This window comes from Sinocyclocheilus rhinocerous, unplaced genomic scaffold, assembly GCF_001515625.1.
Source record: "Sinocyclocheilus rhinocerous isolate Xijiao unplaced genomic scaffold, SAMN03320098_v1.1 scaffold2046, whole genome shotgun sequence".
In the NCBI taxonomy this organism is placed as follows: domain Eukaryota; kingdom Metazoa; phylum Chordata; class Actinopteri; order Cypriniformes; family Cyprinidae; genus Sinocyclocheilus; species Sinocyclocheilus rhinocerous.
The window spans coordinates 831,192-851,751 of NW_015639535.1; the positions used below are offsets into that span (position 1 = coordinate 831,192).

A 20,560-nucleotide genomic window follows, 5' to 3' on the forward strand; every position below is an offset into this window, starting at 1 on the left:
CGGGCGAGCGGATTCTCCGCAGCTTTCTCACCTCCGCTCTGTTGCTATGACTCGTCAGGATTATAGGGCATTCTCAGTGATTTGCTGGTCTGCGGCTGATTTCATGCGCGAGGTAAGCTGTCTGCGAAGCACTCGCCCAAGCGGAAAAATGCGCTGTTGCTGCCAGATCTCCATTGCCGAAAATTACATTGTGTTTGATGCAAAACTAACTCGACTAAATCATATGGGGAAAAAAAACATATTAACTGTATATTTTCATGCTTTCTCAAGCAAAGTAAATTTTGAAAGTCCACTAAAAACATATCTGGTCATAGACCATGTTGAAGACGTTATTGTCAACATGCCTAAGTGGTAAATAATATGCAATTTATAAAAATGTATATAAAATTTAAAATAATAACAAACATTAAGAAAAAATAGGAAACAATACCTCTGTTTTCCGTATACTTGTGTCAATTAAAGTCCTTTACTGATTTTTATTGTTGTTTGCAACGTTACTTGGCAATATTTTAAAGATATTATTATTCATATTATCACTCAGGATACCCGGTTAAAAACCCAGAGTCACCGCTCGCCACTGATATATAAGTGTATATATGTGTGTGTGTGTGTGTGTATGTGTATATATATATATATTTATTTATTTATTTATAATACACATATTTATACACCACTGGTCCTAAGTTTTGAGTATTTATTTATTTATTTATGTCTTATGCTGATGACCAAGGCTGCATTTATTTGATCAAAAATACAGTAAAGACAGTAATATTGTGAAATATTATTAAAATTTCAAATAACAATGTTCGATTTCAGTGTATTTTAAAATGTAATATATTCCTGTGCTGCAAAGCTAAGTTTTCAGTAGTCATTACTCCAGCCTCTGTGTCACATGATCCTTCGGAAATCATTCTAGTATGCTTATTTGCTGCTTTATTATTAGAAATTATAATTTTTTCTCAATTAGTAATAATGTTGAAAACATTTTTTTAATGGAAACAATAATAAATTTTTTGATGAATATAAAGGCCAGCATTTATTTGAAATAGAAATCTTTTGTAAAATTATAAATATCTTGATCAATTTAATGCTTCCTTGCTGAACAAAATTATTAATATACATTTTTATTTTTTATAAAAAAAAAAAAATTGACCTGTTTATATATATATTGTTTTTGTCATCAAAAATGTTCATTGACTACAATACTTTATAAATGTAATTAATTTCAGTTCTTTTATCCCAGAATAAAATGTGCTAAAATGAATGAATACGACATGACGATGGCATAATTTACACTTCGGTTGACAGAAAAATTCCTCACATTCAGGCCATGCTCTCACACTGTCTCTCTGACAAAGAGGCCCAATTCAAGTTTAATGCCTTTGCCTGACAGAAAACAGGCTATGTAAACAGTCAAGCAGTTGTACAACAAGTCCCATGATTCCCCCTTCACCCCGTCTCTTTTAGACGGCTCTTCCTGCTCCACTCTCGGCCTCTTTTCATGCTCACTTCTCACTCTCTGCTTATCCCTTCACGCACAGAATGACAACATACTTTGTTGAAAGAGTGTTGAAAGAGCAGTACAAGAACAACAATACAAATCAACAGTAAAATATTAGTGTACACTGCTTAGACTAACACTTACTGCCATTATTGCCATTACTACTATTACTATCATTTGATTTATTGGCCAGTAAGGCATGTTTTGATAATGCTTGTGACAGGCGTTTGATTGGTTTAAATACCAGGGCAGTTCTGTGTCAAGATGACATCAGGGTCACGCAAATATGTACACACACAGGTCTTGACCTTTCATAATTCCTTCAGGGAAAAATACATAATTTATCGCAGTGCTTCAGGCGCACACATACCTTACCTCATGCTGAAAGAACACTGGGCTGTGTTTAAATTAAATGCTTTTAAATTCAATATTTAGAAGTAGTTAATTTAAATACATTCAATTGCAATTAATCGCAACATGAAAATTTGATACCGGCATATCCCTAACACTGCTATAGTGTTACGTTGATGTCATTAATGCCATTACTACTACTACTATCACTAGATTTATTGACCAGTAAGGCATGCTTTGATAATGCTTGTGACAGGCGTTTGACTGGTTGAAATATCAGGTCAGTTCTGTGTCAAGATGACATCAGGGTCAGGCAAACGTGTACACGCACAGGTCGTGACCTTTCATAATTCCTTTAGGGAAATTATTATTACTTCAGGCGCGCACATATCTCACCTCACACTGAAAGAACACTGGGCTGTATTTAAATTTTAAAAAATTTAATTCATTTTCAAAAGTATTTAATCTAAATACATTTATTCAGTATAACATTATTTTGCAATTACTATATATATATATATATATATCGTTTTTACAATGAAAAAGTATTCTTTATAATTATATAATTACAGCACTTTTCAATGTTTAAAAGTATTTAATTTCAAATTTGTAAATTGAATTCAAATTCAAATTTGTTTTATTTAAACATTTGTTATTTTTTAGAACAAGCATGCATTCTTTCTGTATATATAATATTAGGTTTATTATACTTTACACTGTAAAAAAAATTCCAAGCTGTTTCGACTAAGTATTATTTAGTAACTAGTTCCACGGAAATTTTACGTTCAGTCAATTTCTGTCTTCAAATTGTTATTTTTTAGTTGGCTCAACCTTTAGTGAAATAGTTTTATAGTCCATTCAACTAAAATGTTTTAATTGGTCAAACATTTAGAAAACTAAAGCAAATTAGGTCAATTAAAATTTAACCATTTACTCCATGTGTTTCATATGTTACCTCAACTAAGATTTATTATTTGGGCATCATAAGAAATTGCTGTGGAACTAGTTATTATATTTAATAAGAAGATTATTAACTGGTGTCTATCAATCACTAAAAACACACATTACAACACATAATAGCCTTTATTTAATAACAATCTGTATTTATAACATTTGTCATACAGACTAAACATGCAGGCTTAAAGGGATAGTTCACCCAAAAATGAAAATGTGCTGTTAATTGACTCACCCTCAGGCCATCCAAAATGTAGTTAACTTTTTTCTTCAATTGAAAAGGAGATTTTTAGGTGAAACCATTGTCTTTGGCAATTCATAAACTGCACATCTCTGGCTGCCGGCTTTTGAGAGTCAAATAAACATGTACAGACAAGACCAAATTACCAAAGGCTCCTGAGGACACATTGAGGTCTTATGAAGCTAAACAATCAGAAACCGGCAGCCACAGACATGCAGTGTATGAATCGCCAAGGATCACCGTTTCAGATAAAAACCTTCTTTACTGTTCTACTGGAAAAAAAAGTCACTGACATCTGGGATGGCCTGAGGGTCAGTATAATAACAGCAAATTCCCATTTTTGGGTGAACTATCCCTTTAAAGTGCTCCAGTTGTCAAACATTACATTTGTAATACAACTGCAAAAATTATTTTAAACATTTGTTTAATGAACTTAAAAAAGACTAAACAAGTTAAACAAAATGTTTGCAAACAAACATTTACAAATATTACTACTGTTTACAATTACATCTTCAAAATGAGGCAGAAGTCAGAAAAAATTAGTGAACCAGGTGTTACAGTTCAACTGAACTGAGTGAAATAAACTCCAGTCACTGTATTTATATAGCGTTTTTTACAATACAATTTGATTGTGTCAAAGCAGTTTTACAGTATTAAACCAAAAAATTGTGTGTCGAAGGAACCAAAACTCCATCGTTCTCCTCTGGCCAGATGAAACCAGCAGTTTAATTGCAGGCTGCAGCAAAGTCAGATTGTGCAGAGGACTCGTCTGGTTCCCGGTGTCTTGTGCTGATGGCTGTCTAGGTGACAAGGTTTTTGGAGGGGATCTGTCTCTGGGGCTCATCTAGTTGTCACTGGCTCCTCTAACATTCAGGGCTGTCGAGGTCATCTCTAGGTGCTGCTCCACTATCTGCCCTGCATACGGACTGGATCCGGGTGACTGCAGTGACCATCTGATCTGGATACGGACTGGATCCGGGTGGCTACGGTGACCTCAGAATAGGAATGAGACAGTCTAATATTAGCATAGATGCCACTGAGAACAATAAAGTACATTTTAATTGTAGTAAAAAAAACTCTAAAAATGTACACATATTACCTTAAGTCTTAGTGTTGAAAGTACACACACTCTGTGTAGTTGCAGTGGAGCGGTCTGGTCACATGGCAGTGTTTGGTGCCGTGGGAGAACTGACTGGCCAGCATCTGAAAACTTGCAACGATGACAAAGCATCAATGAAACCTTTGGCCACACGCTGATGGAGAAAGAAAAGTAAAATTTATCTAAAAAAAAAAATGAAATGATGCCTTTTAAATAATTTAAAATGTAATATCAGTTAACTAAATTTGTGATGAAACAGAAGTTGTAACCATTGATGTTGACTGTGTTAATTTGTTGCAAGGATTTGTAACAGAACATGTACATTTCATATTATAGGGCTACCTTAAACAACATAAAAAATATCTAAATATAACGGTCCTGCCTGTTGTTGATAAATACCAGTGGTAACGTTTTACAAGTTGATTGATCAATTGTCCCAATATTTAGCCATGGTCTCTTTACCAGTGCAGGGACTTGTGTGCACGATCTAGTGATTCACTACCTAGGGACCTGACTGAGACGCAGCCTGCTTTGATAACAGCCTTGTGAAACGATTCAGTTGTTCATTTTGGTTCGGAACTAGCTCCCTTCTGAAGTGCCTTCACGAGAACAGAAACGCCGTTTGTAATTCGCTCCGGTTGAAAAGGTTGTTAGTCACGTTTAATGTCGTCTTTTAACTTCACGGGACAATTGCAAAAGTTTGCACACGCGAAAACCCATTCAACACGACAATGTTAACATCAAATAAGCACATTACTGTGGTTTACATTACACGTTTCGTCGTATTAAGCATCGATGGCTTATAAAAGAGAAAGGCCGCGTGAGCTCTTCATATCTTTTAACGTCACAGAAACACAAAAATATCATACAACGTGCCAAAATTAAACCTAAAATTCATTATAGTAACACAGCTTTTGACATTAAGTGTTTTATGGATTAAACAAGAAGAAAGACCACGTTCCCTAAACAGTTCATTTCCCTCATATAATTCATTCAACGCTTATTCTGTGTTTTTATGTAGCCTATGTTGTAGGTTACGTTTGTGTATAAATAAACGTTTTAAATAATACGTTTACACCTTTTTCAATATACAAGTTTTGATAAATTCAGTACAAATATTTATTCAGTGCCACTTACCTGACGCATTAACTTGACAACGTTACACTTAACATAAATATAAATTTTTCTTCGGACATTCGACTTATAAAACACTTCTAAATATCCACTCAAAAACATAAAATACGTTGTACGATTTTGTCGATAAATTTAGTCTAAAAAATAACATTTATAGTGATACTTACCTGACGCGTAAACGTGACAAGATAGCGGCGCTGTTTCTCCCGCGAAGTCACTCAGGCTCATGCACGTGCGTAATGATCTCCGTGTTGGCTGGATTAGTTTTTATTAGTTCAGTCAAAAATTGGCACTCTGAATGTTGACTGGATTTGAAAATAAGCCTTCATTCAATGTTTTTTATATATATCTGTGTAGACTTAATATAATATGTCTTCTCAACTAAGAACAAGCAATAAAATTAGCTCAACTTAAATATTTTTGCCCTTCCAACATTTTGTTAATTGGATTTTTTACAGTGTAGATTGCACCTTCACGTAACTCAGCGCTAAAATAACATTGTGCTGCAAGTATTTGAATTGAATACTTTTAAAATAAATACAAAATAATTTCAATGTTAATGGTTTTAATTCAATAATTTGTCATTTTTTCAGCATTAGCATGCCTTCTTTGTGTGTAAATTAGGCTCATTATATAGTAGTCACATTTTGAAGTGGATCAAGAAAGTTCATCAAAGTTGTCCTAAGACAAGAATGCATTTTAAATGTAAATACTTTAAATGCCTTTAAATTAAACATTTGAAAGAAACATTTGAAACATATTTAAATTAAATAAATTTGCGTTCTCTTTTACAATGAGCAATTGTTCTTTAAAAGTATTTATATACAACTTATAAATTAATTATTTAATAGTATTTACAAAATTAAGTAAATATTTAATGTAAATTTATTACATTTTATTAAAATATTTGTATTTTTAGCGCAAACACACTTTCTGTGTAAAGGTGTTTTTTATTATTTAATTAAAACTCTTTCAATTAAATGTATTTTAATTCATTTTAATTAAATAATGTTTTATTTTTCTTTCTGTGTAAATTAGGTCTTTATTATATATTTTTTTACAAAACTCATTGCTGAAGTAACATTGTGCTGTGAGTTTTTTAATTAAATGCTTTTAAATTAAAACTTATAAAGTATTTGATTTAAAAAACTTACTTTTCTTTATTCAGTGTGTTTAATTGATTTAAATTAAATTATTTGTAATTTTTCTGTCAAAGTTAGGTTTATTAGAGAAATTTCACAAAAATCAGCTGGCAAAAAAATTGCTTGCTGCAATGAATGTTTTGCTGTTCCCACCCCCAGAAATCAGAACAGAATTGTGTACAATTTTGTCCTCATTTATTTATACATCAAATGATGGCAAAAACCGTTATATCCCGGCATATATCCAGACATGCTGTCTTCTGCATCTTTTAAAACCTAGCAACTTTCCCTCAAGAACAAGAATTGTACTATGCATCATCCAATTTGCCTCTTTTTTGCAACTTTGCATGTGCACTTAAACAGTGACATCAGTGTTAATGAATTCCCCCCCATAGACTTTTAATTAGTCCTGGTTAAAAAACGCGCTCGTTTGGCACTCAGTCAAGAGACAGAAACTGCGGCGATCGCTGATGGTGTGTTTGAGAGTGAGAGATATCTTGGAAGACACCGATACCACAATCCTCATTCCTTCAAGTCCAAACCTGTCCCCCACCACAGAGACAGAGAGAGAATCAAAGTCAGAGTCAAGGTTTTCCTGACAACGGGGGAAAAAAAACAATGGCTCAATTCAACACTGGAGTTTCAAAGCCTTTAAAATCCCAGTGGGTGGGCGTAGAGACTTCGCATTTTGGCAGAATATAAGATGAGACATACCTGTCGCACAAAATCTTTGAATGCTGCGGGCGGCTATATTTTTAATAAAAATCAATCGACTGTGTTTACCTTGCTCGACAGAGTCGTGTTCGAGTGTAGCGCATACAAATACAATAAAACAACTTGGCAGCAACACTTGAAATCTACATGAAGAGTTAAAACACTGATCGAGCAATGTTAATACCTGACAAGAGCATGTTAACATTAACTATGTGTTTATACATACAGACAAAGACTGTTTGTTCTCTATAAAACGACAGCTAGCAAACGACGAGCAGAATTTGCCGCCAAACCTTTTGCATAGTTTACCATTTATTGTGTTTTTTCGCAGTCCAGTTTTACGTTCTTTCAGGGTTTGCGTATTTATGAATTTTGTTAAATGGGGTGAAGAAAAAAAACGATACCAAGAAGGAGAGATTATTATTCATGTAGCCCAACATTTACAGTGTCGAGTGAGGCGAAGAAAAGGATTAGTAAACGTCTGGGAAGTGGTCCAATTTGTTAGCTAATAGGGTTCAGGTGCTGTCAAGGATTTAGTCATTCTCAGCATGCGAAGTTATTAAACCACAGGCCAAACGAGAGCCCAGTGGGTTTCCCTTGCTCGCCCGCTCTCAGTCTTCATTTCTCACTCTCTTGAACCCTCACAACACGCAGTGTGCCTCCCTTCGCATTTTCTGCAGACACCATCCAGACTCAGAGAGCGAGCAGAATGTGTTGTTTTGATTATTCGCTAATGCCTTTAGCTGCGAGCCCCAAACACTGCGCTGTTTGCGTCGTAAGTATTGTAGTGTATGAAGGCGCAAACAGAAAAGTGAAACCAGGCTGTGTTAACGGTAGTGGTTCTGACATTGTGTTACACATATTTTAAAAATAACATTGTTAAAAACCTGATGATTTTTTTTCTTGTTTTATACATGTTCCTAGTTTTGTTATGCACAATGTATTGTTGATATTTATTCTGATAGATCAAAATTTGGCTTTGTAATATTTTCTCAAAACTTGTTCCAACTTTGTTGTATTCTAGCATTGTTTTATGGTTGCTGTTGTAGATGATACGAAAATCTTGACGATAGTTATTGAGTAATCTAATACTTGCACCACTAGTAAATGCACCACTTTAGCAACCAAAAATATTTGACTGAAAAAGCAGAAAACTGAATGGCAGTTTTGGCCAAAATAGCTTTGGAGGTCCAAAATCATTGATTGAAACAGTAAGTGCGGGGGGGGATTGCGGGAAGCCCCCCTAAAATAATGGCAGGGGAAACACTGCAATTACTAACCCAATTCAAAATTTGATTTCCAAAACTGTATTTTCATTTTTGGTTTTCAGCTAAATGAAAACTTCAGTTCTGGGTAATTATATTTAAAAAAGCATTGTCGTTGGATTAAGTCGAGTTGTTCTCAAACAAGAACTTAACCTTCTGGTCAAAAAGCCTCCTCTCAACTGGGTACAACTGGTGACTCAGCAAAGGGTGTAGCCCTCCATAATCAGCCGCGAGCTTGTATTCAAAACTGGCCCAATTTGAGCACAATTACTGAGAGTTTTATGTTGAAAGAAAGGACAGAACAGAAAAGATCAGAGGCAGATAAAAGATGAGCTCATCATGTGGGAGGCATCGGGACCTAGAATGGGCCTTTCAGTAGGTTTAAATGGGTCATATGATTCGATTTCAAGTTTTCCTTTCTCTTTGGAGTGTTACAAGCCGTTCGTGAATAGATAAGATCCCTAAAGTTGCAAAGACTAAAGTCTCAAACCCAAAGAGATATTCTTTATAAAAGTTAAGACTGGTCCACGCTCTCCTAAAACGCCTCATTTAAACACGCCCCCACATGTCTACGTCACTGTGTGGGAAGATTTGCATAACACCGCCCAAATGTTCATGCAAAGAAAGATGATGTAACTTTGATTCTCGCTGTAGTATTGTTGCCGGCTCCGCCATGTCGTGGAGACGCTGTGTGTTTCATTATGAAAGCAAAACTACTTTGTTTGGTCTTCCAAAAGAGGACACAACTAGAAATCAGTGGTTAAGCTGTATTTACAACACCGTTCCAGAGCAATTCAACCCAAATATTCAGATGTGAGCAGCGCATTTTACGGAGGACGAGGACTGTTTCCTGGGAGAGTAGCCTACAATGCCAGTGTTCCGACAAATAATGCTGACTCACAGCTTGTAAGTAAGTTTTCATATTTAAAGAATTTGCCACTTATGATTCAAACGCGAGTTTTGAGCAGTGTAGAGCAGTGCTAGCTGTTTGTCGTTTCTCCGATCACAAATGCAGAAATACACAAAATAATGTTCTTTTTTAGCAATGTCATATGACCCCTTTAATGACCCGTATTAGACAAGTTCGCCCTGTTCCTGATCGCCATCCACACCAGACCTCCCACTTTCTCCAGTTACACCCGTCAAGTGGAGAACTGGTTTGGAGATTGTGGTCGAGAGATGCCCAATACGAAATTGAAGAGTATAAAGAAGACCTACAGCAGACGGAGGGATGGAACACAAGGGAAAGAGCACGTCATGGTTGCATTGAGGGGCCATGTGTGTTGAATTACTGTAATGACTGATGAACAGATGGCAATTGATTGGTGGTTCTGATTGTCTGTGTTTGTGTGTGTGTGTGTGTGTGTGTTGAGAGTGCGCCCACTCGCCCGCCGGAATTCGTTTTCATCATTTTTTTCATCTCTGGAAACAGGTTAGTGGAGGCCAGTGCGATCCGTGAAGAAGAGGTTGATCATGATTACATAGATGTTCCACCAACCTCCATTTTAATAACAGGCTCGATATGCTTATGAAAGACTGGAGTTTTAAATACAGAGTCAGAACGGGACCACATGGCCAATAGGCTGCCAATGTTTGACGGACATGCGTGCCAGAAGCGTCCAGACCGTCGGAAAGGGTTCAACAGGGGCGAAACCAAACACAAACCCATTTTGGCTGGCTCACAATTGTGTGTTGGTCTGTCAATGTGAGTCAGTAGACTATGAGACTCCTGAGCAGCTGGCTCACTTTGTGTGTGTTAGCGCTCTTTAGCTTCAGAAGCCTAGCGGCGACAGCGCTAGGGGCCAAGTGGTCTGTTTTCCTCATCAAGAGTTCTTCCCCTTGCTCTCTTTGCTATCCGTAGTTATTTCTTTGGTGTGGTGGCAGAGTTTGTATTACACCCCTATTTACTTCTCCATCAAGATCTGTAGTGAACGTCTACAGAACGTTGTCGTTGTTTCTGTCTTTCTTCCTTTTTGTTATTTTTTTTACATTCGTCTGCAATTTAAACTGCCAGACCGATCAGCAGTCCATGTTTAAAGTGGTTTGCATTCGCCTCAACTTTTTCCCCCCGCCAAATAATCTCTCAACATCTGCATCCTGTGGGGAGATATTTTTGGTCCCTAGCAGAAAAACTCTGTTCTTTCCCCTCCTCCACTTCTTCTTCGCCTTTCCCTCCCTTCTCTTTCTTTACTTCAGTCTTTTCTGTTTTTTTTCTCCAAGGGTTGCGATAGAGAGTGTTTGATAAGGTCTAGAAATAGCACGGCATCTGCACCGGTCAGGGAGGAAATGTCTTAGTGAGCCGCACCCACTGGCTTATGTTAGCTCAGTGCTAACCTAGCGCTAGACATTTCCACACACAAAAAACTCTCCCAACTGAAGTCTTACACACACTTCTTGACAGTAAACTTGAGAGATGTGATTTATCAGTTAGTTTCTCATTCATTTAGAGCAATGCGAAGTTTAAATTACACATTTTTACTTTACTGAAATGGAATGTATGCAAAATATGGCGAAACCAGACAAAAAGAATCAGGAATTTGGAACTGTTACTGGAAATTCAACTAAGTTGTTTATCTATGTTATTCATAATGACGTCATTTGAAGCTCTTTTGTTCAGTAGTGAAGTTAGACCCATTTAGAAAACACTGTACTTTTTTTCCTTACACATTACAAATTGCATTGTGTGAAGTGGGAGTGTTGATGTGTGTGTTTGTGTGTGTTCAAACGTCCAGTAAATTCAGGCAGAAAATGTGTGTGCTGTGGAAGTGTTGAAATCTTTCTCAGTGTGGTCAGTGCTGAGCTTCAAAAAGTGAACTCAGATTTTACATCAGAGTTTACCACAGTGATTATTTTACCCTGAAGGTAGTGGGTTACCAGAGAGTTTACGTCAGAATTTTCTCTTTAGTTTACATCAAAGTTTACCTCAGATTTTACCTGAGTTTGTTTACCACATATTTTACCACATTTAGTCTCAAACTTTACCTAATTTTTGCCGTATATTTTACCTCAGTTTACCACTGATTTTACCTCATTTAATCTCAAAATAATTCACATCTACTTCTGTTTTGCCTCATATTTTACTTTAGTTCACCACAGATTATAGTTCAGTTTGCCTCAGTTTTTAACCCCAGAGTTCACTGGTTTTTACACCATTTGTTTCAAACTTTAGGTCATATTTACCTCATATTTTTACCTTAGTTCACCTAAAATGTTACCTATGATTTTGCATCAGTTTACATTACTTTACATACTTGCAGGTTTACCTTAGAGCTTGCCTCACATTTTGCCTCCGTTTACCTGAAATGTTACACTCTTGACTTAAGTTTACATAGGATAATTTTCTTCATGTTTACCTCCAGGTTTGCCATACATTGAACTTTGATATAACGTGAGGAAAAGTTTGTGGTAAAATCACATATTATAGGCCTATATCATATTTTAGTTTAGATTGTACTTCAGTTTATTTTACATTTTACCACACAGTTTGCCTTACAGCTTACTTCACAGTTTACCTCTATGGTTACTTACTGATGTTCTAACATGTTTGCACATTTTGTTGCCCTTGGACGTGATGTTGAAGTTGTAGCTTGTGTAACCAAAGGAGGCAAGACTCAAATGTTCAGTGAAAGAATCTTTAGCTAATAAACGGTTAGTTTCACTGACTAGCACCTTGTAAACTTGAAAATAATGGCCCTTGTTTTCAAACACATTTTTGCTTGTTACATGAAGACAAGTATGAGAAGACAAGTAATAAAAAAAACAAAGTTCTGACATCTGGAGAGGAAACTGTTGATGGTGTGTGCTTACACATAGTCCTAACCAGCCGTAATCTTTGTTAACTCTCTCTCTCTCTTTCACAAACACACATTCAAGAGAAAACGTAGCTTTAAATAAGATAAGAGGTAGTAAAATATGTCACATTGATCATGTTAGTCCTAGTTCTTTAGGATAAACTGTGAAAGGGAAGTGGCTTGCTGCTTGGCCATGTGATGTTTTTGTAGGTTTTTCAGCAAAATGGTGTAGCTTACACAGTAAATAACTGGTGCCAATTTTACTTTTACATTTCTGTAAAATCTTTGGTACAAATCTGGTGAAGTTATTTTATTATTATATGCTTTTTGCCTGTCCCCATTCCTGGTAATGTACTGTTTTAAAGTAATTAATTATTGCACTTTGTTCAAAGCTGCCTAAAAGAATTGTTTTAAAACAAAATTGTTTAAAACAATAATTTAAATCTTACATCAAACTGACACAGAATGACCCTCATGGTGGTAACCATGCCCTTTTTCCTCTCTTCTTCCCTTTAGCCACAGTCAAAAAGACAGGAGGAAATGGATGGATAAATGACCGGTCAGGGACATTTGGAGGAAACAGACAGTCAGCGACCAGTCTGAATGGAGTCAGTTTCTCAGAAGGGGAACTGTTGTTGCAGGTAAAATGCATGTAAACGCACCAATTCCTTGATCTTATTCCTTGCAAATTCCCAGGAATCGCCATCCTGATCTCCCACTTTTTTACGTACATTCTATATAAACACCTTGTACCTCATTTCCCACCTAAAATGCCCTGGTTTGTGTGAACAGAATCATCTGCTGGGATTTCTTCCCATTTTTCAGTCTAAGGTCAGACCACTTTGCTATATGCAGGGGTCTTAAATCTGTTTCTGCCAACTCAAGAAAAGTCGTGGCCAAGCATCTGTCTACTTTCTAAATCATCCATCACTTTTGTACACCCTCATTTGCTCCATCTTGTATTCATTTATGCAAACTGTCACTCTGGGCTGTGCAAAGAAGTTGGTAATTTCACAATATGTTTGTGTGTGTGCATAGCAGGTAAAAGTGTAAATGTTTCCTGATTCCCTGGAAAAATGATAAAATAAACAACAGCCATGAAGATTATCCATACCCGCTCAAACAAAACACTTCCATGTCATAAACTCATGAAAGAAATTTTGGTAGACATTTAGTTTATTGTAGCTGTTGTCACGCTCGTTGAAAAGGAATGACGTTTGAGCAATCGACATTCTTTGCTGTTGAGCAATGTTATCTTTTCTTTGTAAACTATATCACATGTTACTTTCCACCTACAAATATTGTGAGTTTCTTTTTCAGCCACATCTCCGTCTCCGTCTCTCTCGCTCTCCATTGTTCGAGGGCTGTTGGTTCCTGTGCGTGACTAGCGGCGATATTCACCCCCTGTCTGTTGTCATGTTCAACACCTTAACAAAAGCTTGGCTAATTACATGGGATGTTTACTAAAAAAAAGATGTAAAAGAAGAAAAATGGCCCCATTATCCCCACCCATCTACAGTCTTACATTCACACCCATCTACAGTCTTACAATTCACAATTAAAAAAATAAGTGTTTAGCATGAAACAAACCAAAACATTTCAGTTTTTCTTTATTAAATATCCCAACCATAAAACCTTTGTCTGCAAGTTACCGTGTTTTAGTATTGTCAGTCACAATTCTATCTAATTTCGTTTTCAGGCCCTCAATGGCTTTGTGCTGGTGGTCACCACCGAAGGTTACGTGTTTTATGCATCTCCAACTATACAGGACTACTTGGGCTTTCATCAGGTGAGTTTGCTTTAAAACCTTTCTTTTAGGAAGTCCTGCTTTTTTTAACATTAGTTGTCTTGTCATACGTCAAAATTTTATGTACTTTGTACAGTTTACGAAAATAAACACCGGTTTAAGAAAATCGATGTTCATATACCAGCCTCAAACAATGCTTGTCATTTAATTGACAATTGATAAATCCAGCATAGTTATCAAATCTATTGACGAGTCATTCACCTGGAAACATTTGTATCATTCTTCAGTCATTTGTTGGTTCGATTTTTTTCCTCACCCTGGAGGAAGAGTAATGGCTTTTGCGAGAGTTTAACATGCCGTGCCGTTTCCTACCGTTATGAATTTCTGTTATCGCAAGGATAATACTCTGGGCCTCAATAACAGCGAACTGTTCTGTAACTGAAAGTAGGCTGTGGAAAAAGTTCTGAGGGTGTCTGGGTTCGATTACTTATTCGGAAAGGTGTTCGTTTACTGTTAAACCACCGTGGCGTCAGTGAGGATTTTATTGTTTTGTTTTTTTAGTATTAACAAACTAGTCTTTGTTAGAAACATCCCTTTTCTTCCTTGTCCTGTTTGGAAGGCTTTTTCAAATTTATGTAAGCTAATATTTGCAAATGCCTAGCGATTAGGCCTAAGTGTTTTTTTCTTTCACCTTGTCAGCCTGTGATGTGCGTAACAGACATAGTTTGGTTTTGTTTATAAAAGAGGAGAAGATCAGAAAAAGAACATCAAAGAGAGGTAAATTGAATGTTTGGATACTTAATTAAAGAACTTGCAAAACCTGTTTGTCTGTGTGTGAACCACTGCCAGTTCAAGGAGATCTTGTGTGTGTGTGTTCCTGTGGTGTATTGTATGTAGAGACTGCATGTATAGATCACATTAACAATAGCCTTTCATTCCTATAGCTTGCAATAATAGCAAGTAGGCTATACATTACACAATGTCTACTCAAATATACATTCTCGCTCTAAGCACTCACAAATATTACAATACAGACAGTATGAATGTACTAAAAGAATATATATATATATATATATATATATGCATACACCTATATGATATGTGAATAAGAACTGTGGTGTCTTTGTGTGTTTGTTGATGTGCATATAGTCTATGCTTGTTATTCCGTACCTGTTTTTCCTTACTAAATCAATTTCCCTGGAGTGTGACGTTCCCTCTCTAGCAAGTCCAGGTCGCCAGGGTTACACAGTCAGGCAGGCCTGCGCCACCTGCACACAAACGCATAAATGTATACCCACTGCCACAGCGGTCTGAACACCTGTTGTGATTTGGGTTGCTAATAACTATTCACATACTTCTAATTACTTTTTTCTATTTTGAAGTCCATGTCATAAGAATAAATTGTGTTATATAAAAGGAATGCCTCTATGATTTGTATTACCCAAACATCACTGTGTGTGGCTTTGTTCATGAATTGTTGTGCACATGTTAAATCCATCTGTGTATTCTTACTGTATATATGTATTTTTTACGAAGATATGTGTGTAAATATATCAGAGACATGTATACATATTTTAGAGCAATTAATATGTATCTTTTCTTTCTACTCCCTTGCCTGTGTGTCCTCATTAACCTTTAAATGTGTGTTTGTTGGTACAAGTTGTCATGAATGGTTTCTGGACCGTGTCTGGTTTTTATCCCACACCGTCCAGCCTGCAGCAATTAGCACACACAGACAGTGCAAACACTTTGTTTTCATTGGCCTGCTAAGGAGAAAGAGAGAAAGGATGGGGAGGAAAAAACAGGCAGAAAGGAAAAATGCAAGCCAAGCTGCAGTTACTATGCCAAGCCTCTAGAGGGAAGCGTCTACATTTTGATATACAGTAAATACAGCCTAACATGTAAAGCGATATCTCTAGAGGACACAAATGTGATGATTTTAATGCTTTCTTATTAAAAATCTGAGCCACAGGAAACTAAAGTTTCCATTTGCTTTCCAATCAGTTGCACTCCAAACAAGTAATACGGTACAATATGTTAAAGGGATAGTTCACCCAAAAATGAAAATTCTGTCATTACTTACTCACCCTCATGTCGTTCCAAACCCGTAAGACCTTCGTTCATCTTCTTTACAAAAAATTAAGATAGTTTTGTTGAAATCCGAGAGCTTTCTACCCCTGCATAGACAGGAATGCAACTACCACATTCAAGGCCCAGAAAGGTAGTAAGGACATTGTTAAAATAGTCCATGTGACATCAGTGGTTCAGTCGTAATGGAAAACAAAAATAACGAGTTTATTATAGAATGTCTTCTCTTCCGTGTCGGTCTTCGACACGCATTCACAACAGAATGCCGGCTCCTGCATCAGCAACACCACACACAAATTGTAAATAAGACAATGCTTTTGAGAATTATGGACAAGTAGATTCATTTTTTTAAATAAACCTCTTTGCCCAGTATGCAATGAGGATTTGGTTGGCATTAACAACTACAACAGAACTTGAAATTGGCAGTGGAAAACCCGTTATCATATTTCACAGTCAGGTTATAATGGGAATGAATATTAGTGAATGCAGGATGCAGAACATGTCCTGCGATCATTTTTTGTAATGTGCTTTCTTACTGTCTTCACAGTCGGATGTGGTCCATCAAAGTGTATTCGAGCTCATCCATACAGACGATCGGGCAATGTTTCGAAGGCAACTACACTTCGCTCTCAATCCCACTTCGTGCGATGGTAGCGATGGATCTGATGGTTAGTAGTAACTCTATCCTTAATTGTGATGCCTAAGTAGGGTCAGTGAGTTCCTGGTAAGGTGTTGTCAACTTTTACTGCAGTGCCCAGCCTTGAATGTTTTGTGAATGAGCAGACTTCTGTTGTTATTATTACTGAATCAAGAAAGTATGTTTGTGGAGAGCAAGACAGCTGTGGGAGGATCCGTTCGGATTTATAAAATGGAGTCTTGTAAAAACCCAGGATGATGAACACTGCTAGTGATTCACAGCCGATTACATCACAGTTTTTTCCCCCTTTTGTTTGGCACAACCAATCGGTCTTCAGCAATTCAAAGCAGCAGTGACATCACCAGAGACATGGTAAACTACAACCCTCAACACATCCCTCCAGAAAACTCATCCTTCTTGGAACGAAGTTTCTGTTGCCGATTCCGGTGCCTCCTTGACAACTCATCAGGCTTCCTGGTAAACATCCTAGACCTCTATTGCGACTTTATACCTATGTAGAATCAATATTTTATAATCATTCCAAGATTAACCTTTTGAGCTAGACTCAACAATGTTTGATTTTCTGTGTACACAATGATACAGTAACAGCTGTATAAATAAATCTGCTGTGAATTGTTTACACTCAGTGGCGGACCCTCATGGGGCTAAAATTACTTTCTTGTCCTTCCCTTTGCCCCCCAAGGCCCTGAACTTCCAGGGGAGGCTGAAATATCTCCATGGGCAAAACAAGTTGGCTGAAGATGGGACCCTGGCCCACCCTCAACTGGCTCTTTTTGTCATAGCCACACCCCTCCAGCCACCCTCTATCCTGGAGATCAGGAGCAAAACTCTTCTTTTCCAAACCAAACACAAGCTGGACTTTACACCTATGGGTGTTGACACAAGGTACCTTTGATTAAGAAGCAAAAGCAACTTCAGATTGGGCCAACAAATTTTGGGGAAATGGTACAAACCTAGTGTTAACATTTTTCCTATCTGTTTCTCGTTTTGCAGGGGAAAGGTGGTTCTTGGCTACACTGAGATTGAGCTGTGTATGAGAGGCTCCGGCTATCAGTTCATTCATGCTGCTGACATGATGCACTGTGCTGACAACCATATCAGAAGTGAGTTATGCCAGATCTTGACCAGATATTTAATGTTAAGTCAAAGCCATGTCCATCATTTTTGGTGTTTATGAACTCCATAAAACTAGCAGTTTGATTTCCATAGCATTTCTTTTAAAATGTTTTTTTTTCTCTTATTCTTTCTCATAGTGATAAAGACTGGAGAAAGTGGTTTAACTGTCTTCAGACTTCTCACGAAAGGGGGTACATGGATCTGGGTGCAGGCCAATGCTAGGCTTGTTTATAAAGGAGGAAGACCAGACTTCATTATCGCTCGACAAAGAGCACTAACGTAAGTTAAACCAGCATTTTAAGAAAGTTGTTGTTGCTCTAATCTCTTTGTGTCTCTCATTATTATAATATCTGTATTTTATAGTAATGAGGAGGGTGAGGAACACCTCCGTCAAAGGAAGTTGCAGCTACCTTTTAGCTGCGCCACTGGTGAGGGTGTCTTGTATGAGACTGGCCCCACACTGGACATCGCTGACATTCAAAATCCAAGCAAAGGCCAGAAGATGCACAAACCTCCATCTCTGGACCCAGATTCTCTTCTCGGCTGCATGCTGAAACAGGATCATTCTGTCTACAACAAGAACAATGACCCCAATTCCCAGTTTACCCTTGACAAGGCTTTCAGGGATAGCCACGCCCTGCTCAATGTCCCTGGGAACACCTGGCAGCCGTCAGCCCCAAACACTGTGGCTGGGATAAAGGAGGAAAGTGTGGTAAAGGACATGATGGAAAGCTTGCAGCAGATTATTGGGGACAGCAGTATTTGTGGCCTTCAGGGGTTTGACGTGGACGAATCGGACCTGAAGGAGTGGGAGAACACTCTGCTCAGGATGAACAACAACAACGAAATGGAACTTAATGAAATCATCACCAATGACATCCTCTCTTATGTCGAGGATGCACTTTTTAAGGAAAATGGTATTCAATTGCCCGAACAACTCAAGAGCCAGGGTCCATTTGTTGAGGTGCCTGAGTGTCTTCCAGAAATGGAGCTACAGAATAACGTAGCTGTTAACCAGGAATTCAACTGCCAGGCAGTTATACTCGGTGGATCCCCAAGTGGGGGTGGGTTCGTCGGAATGAACATCCAAGATGAAGTGGACGCCAGTAGCCCTGGAAGAGGGATGGTGAAGCTCACCCATATGGGGCCACAGATGCTACCTGGCGACACTTTTGTCCAATCATTCGGACTAGAACAGACAACCCAGAAGATGCCTGGCAATAATAACATTATGTTTAATCCTTCTCTTGCCATGCAGCAGCCGACCCAAGTCAGGCTTGGTCTGCAAGGTGCCGTGCAAGAGAACGGAATGGTGCCATGTGGCCAGAGAAACCTACAGACCAGAAACCAGCCCCATCACAACACAATGACTCTCCCTCTTCAAAGTCCTTTATTGCAGGGCATTTCCGCCCAGCCAATGGGCTTCAATGGCCAGAATTCCCTTCCTCAACAACTGTCAATCAGTCAGAACCCTCTGTGGGTGTCTGACAGCAACAATTTGATGGATGACCTGCTGAACTCTTGCACCCGTAACATTTCAGGTGTACAAGATGCAGGACTACACTCTGGCCCAACTCCCCAACTACAAGGACAGTTTTCTCTTCACACTCAAAACGCTGCCAATCCAGGACTGCCTAGCTGGCAGCAATCACAGCCTCAACAGGTCTCCAAATCGTTTTCCAGTGGGCAACAGAATATGACGGGCTTCATCGGCCAAGTTACAGACTTCCAAAGAGATCTGCTTGGAGAACTGATGTCGCACACTAACGCACAAGGATTTGGGTCTGGTTTCCTGCCCCAGACAACTGCAAATAGCATCTATCCTCAGCAAGGAGAGATTATCAACAAAAGCCCTCATCAGACCACCAACAGCTGCATGTTCACAGGCACTCCTCAACCGTCAGTGAACGGGATGCAGTATGGTTCTGCAGATCCGATATCTTCAGTGTCATCCTGCCAGAGGGCTAAAGGTCTGGTTACCCAGAGTCCTACACAAGCATCCTGCTACTACCAAAGAGGTCCTAGCGAGTCAATCGTGGGCACGTCGGTCATCCCACAAGAAGACACCAATAACAGCCCCATGGCCTGTCGAGTGCCACTTGGGTTAACTCCAGATAACATTCTTGCTCAGCAGTATCTCTCCTGCAATGGCCAGACACAGGTAAACTGTACTAATGTAATCCATGGTATAATTATAACTTCAAACTAGCTTGTTCTAATACAGAGATCAAAGCACCAGGTGTGTGCTCACTCCCTATTTTTAGATTGAGTCTTGAAGTTTGTTGAGAATAGCGGAACTACCCTGTTCTCACCCCAGGCTCATTGTGTCATCACACATCCAGTTCTTTTTTTAACCGGTTGGGTTATCTCAGCTCTACCATCAGTCACAAGTCTTTGTGAGAAACAACACTTTGGGATGTTACTACTGCCACCATGTGTAAAGAAAAACCATATCATTTTGAGGAAGTCTAGAGGTGGACAGAGACACTCAAGATTAATTAATTCCCAATGTGCTCAGTTGTTTTCTTTCAACATTGTGGAAGGAAACAATTGAGGGCAGTCCAGAGTAGGACTAGGTGTCATATTTCTTGATATAATTCAGTTCTGATATACAAGCTCTCGATTTTGATTAATTTGGGTGTTTTTCAGTCATATTGTCCATTTTGCTTAGATATGAAGAACGTGTTCTCTCTGTTAGTTCTGTAAATTATACAAAACAGTGTCTTCATTCATTAAAAGAACTGGTTCATTAGAGTCAT

At 38.0% G+C, this 20,560-nt stretch overlaps 2 protein-coding genes across 3 annotated transcripts in view; both read left to right on the forward strand.

The window, feature by feature from the left end:
• LOC107751478 (aryl hydrocarbon receptor-like) overlaps positions 1–20,560 on the forward strand; it is a 68,198-nt gene that overhangs the window by 45,546 nt on the left and 2,092 nt on the right. For both annotated transcript variants that reach the window (XM_016567218.1, XM_016567219.1), the window contains exons 3-10: positions 12,709–12,833; positions 13,892–13,981; positions 16,575–16,695; positions 17,002–17,141; positions 17,368–17,570; positions 17,679–17,788; positions 17,939–18,080; positions 18,165–19,962. In XM_016567218.1, the coding sequence (XP_016422704.1) occupies positions 12,709–12,833; positions 13,892–13,981; positions 16,575–16,695; positions 17,002–17,141; positions 17,368–17,570; positions 17,679–17,788; positions 17,939–18,080; positions 18,165–19,962 (2,729 nt within the window). The remainder of the gene's footprint in view (positions 1–12,708; positions 12,834–13,891; positions 13,982–16,574; positions 16,696–17,001; positions 17,142–17,367; positions 17,571–17,678; positions 17,789–17,938; positions 18,081–18,164; positions 19,963–20,560) is intronic.
• Positions 14,100–20,560, forward strand: part of LOC107751479 (aryl hydrocarbon receptor-like) — a 56,893-nt gene continuing 50,432 nt past the window's right edge. Inside the window, exon 1 of the mRNA XM_016567220.1 lies at positions 14,100–14,110. The gene's annotated coding sequence lies outside the window, so the exon portion shown is untranslated. The remainder of the gene's footprint in view (positions 14,111–20,560) is intronic.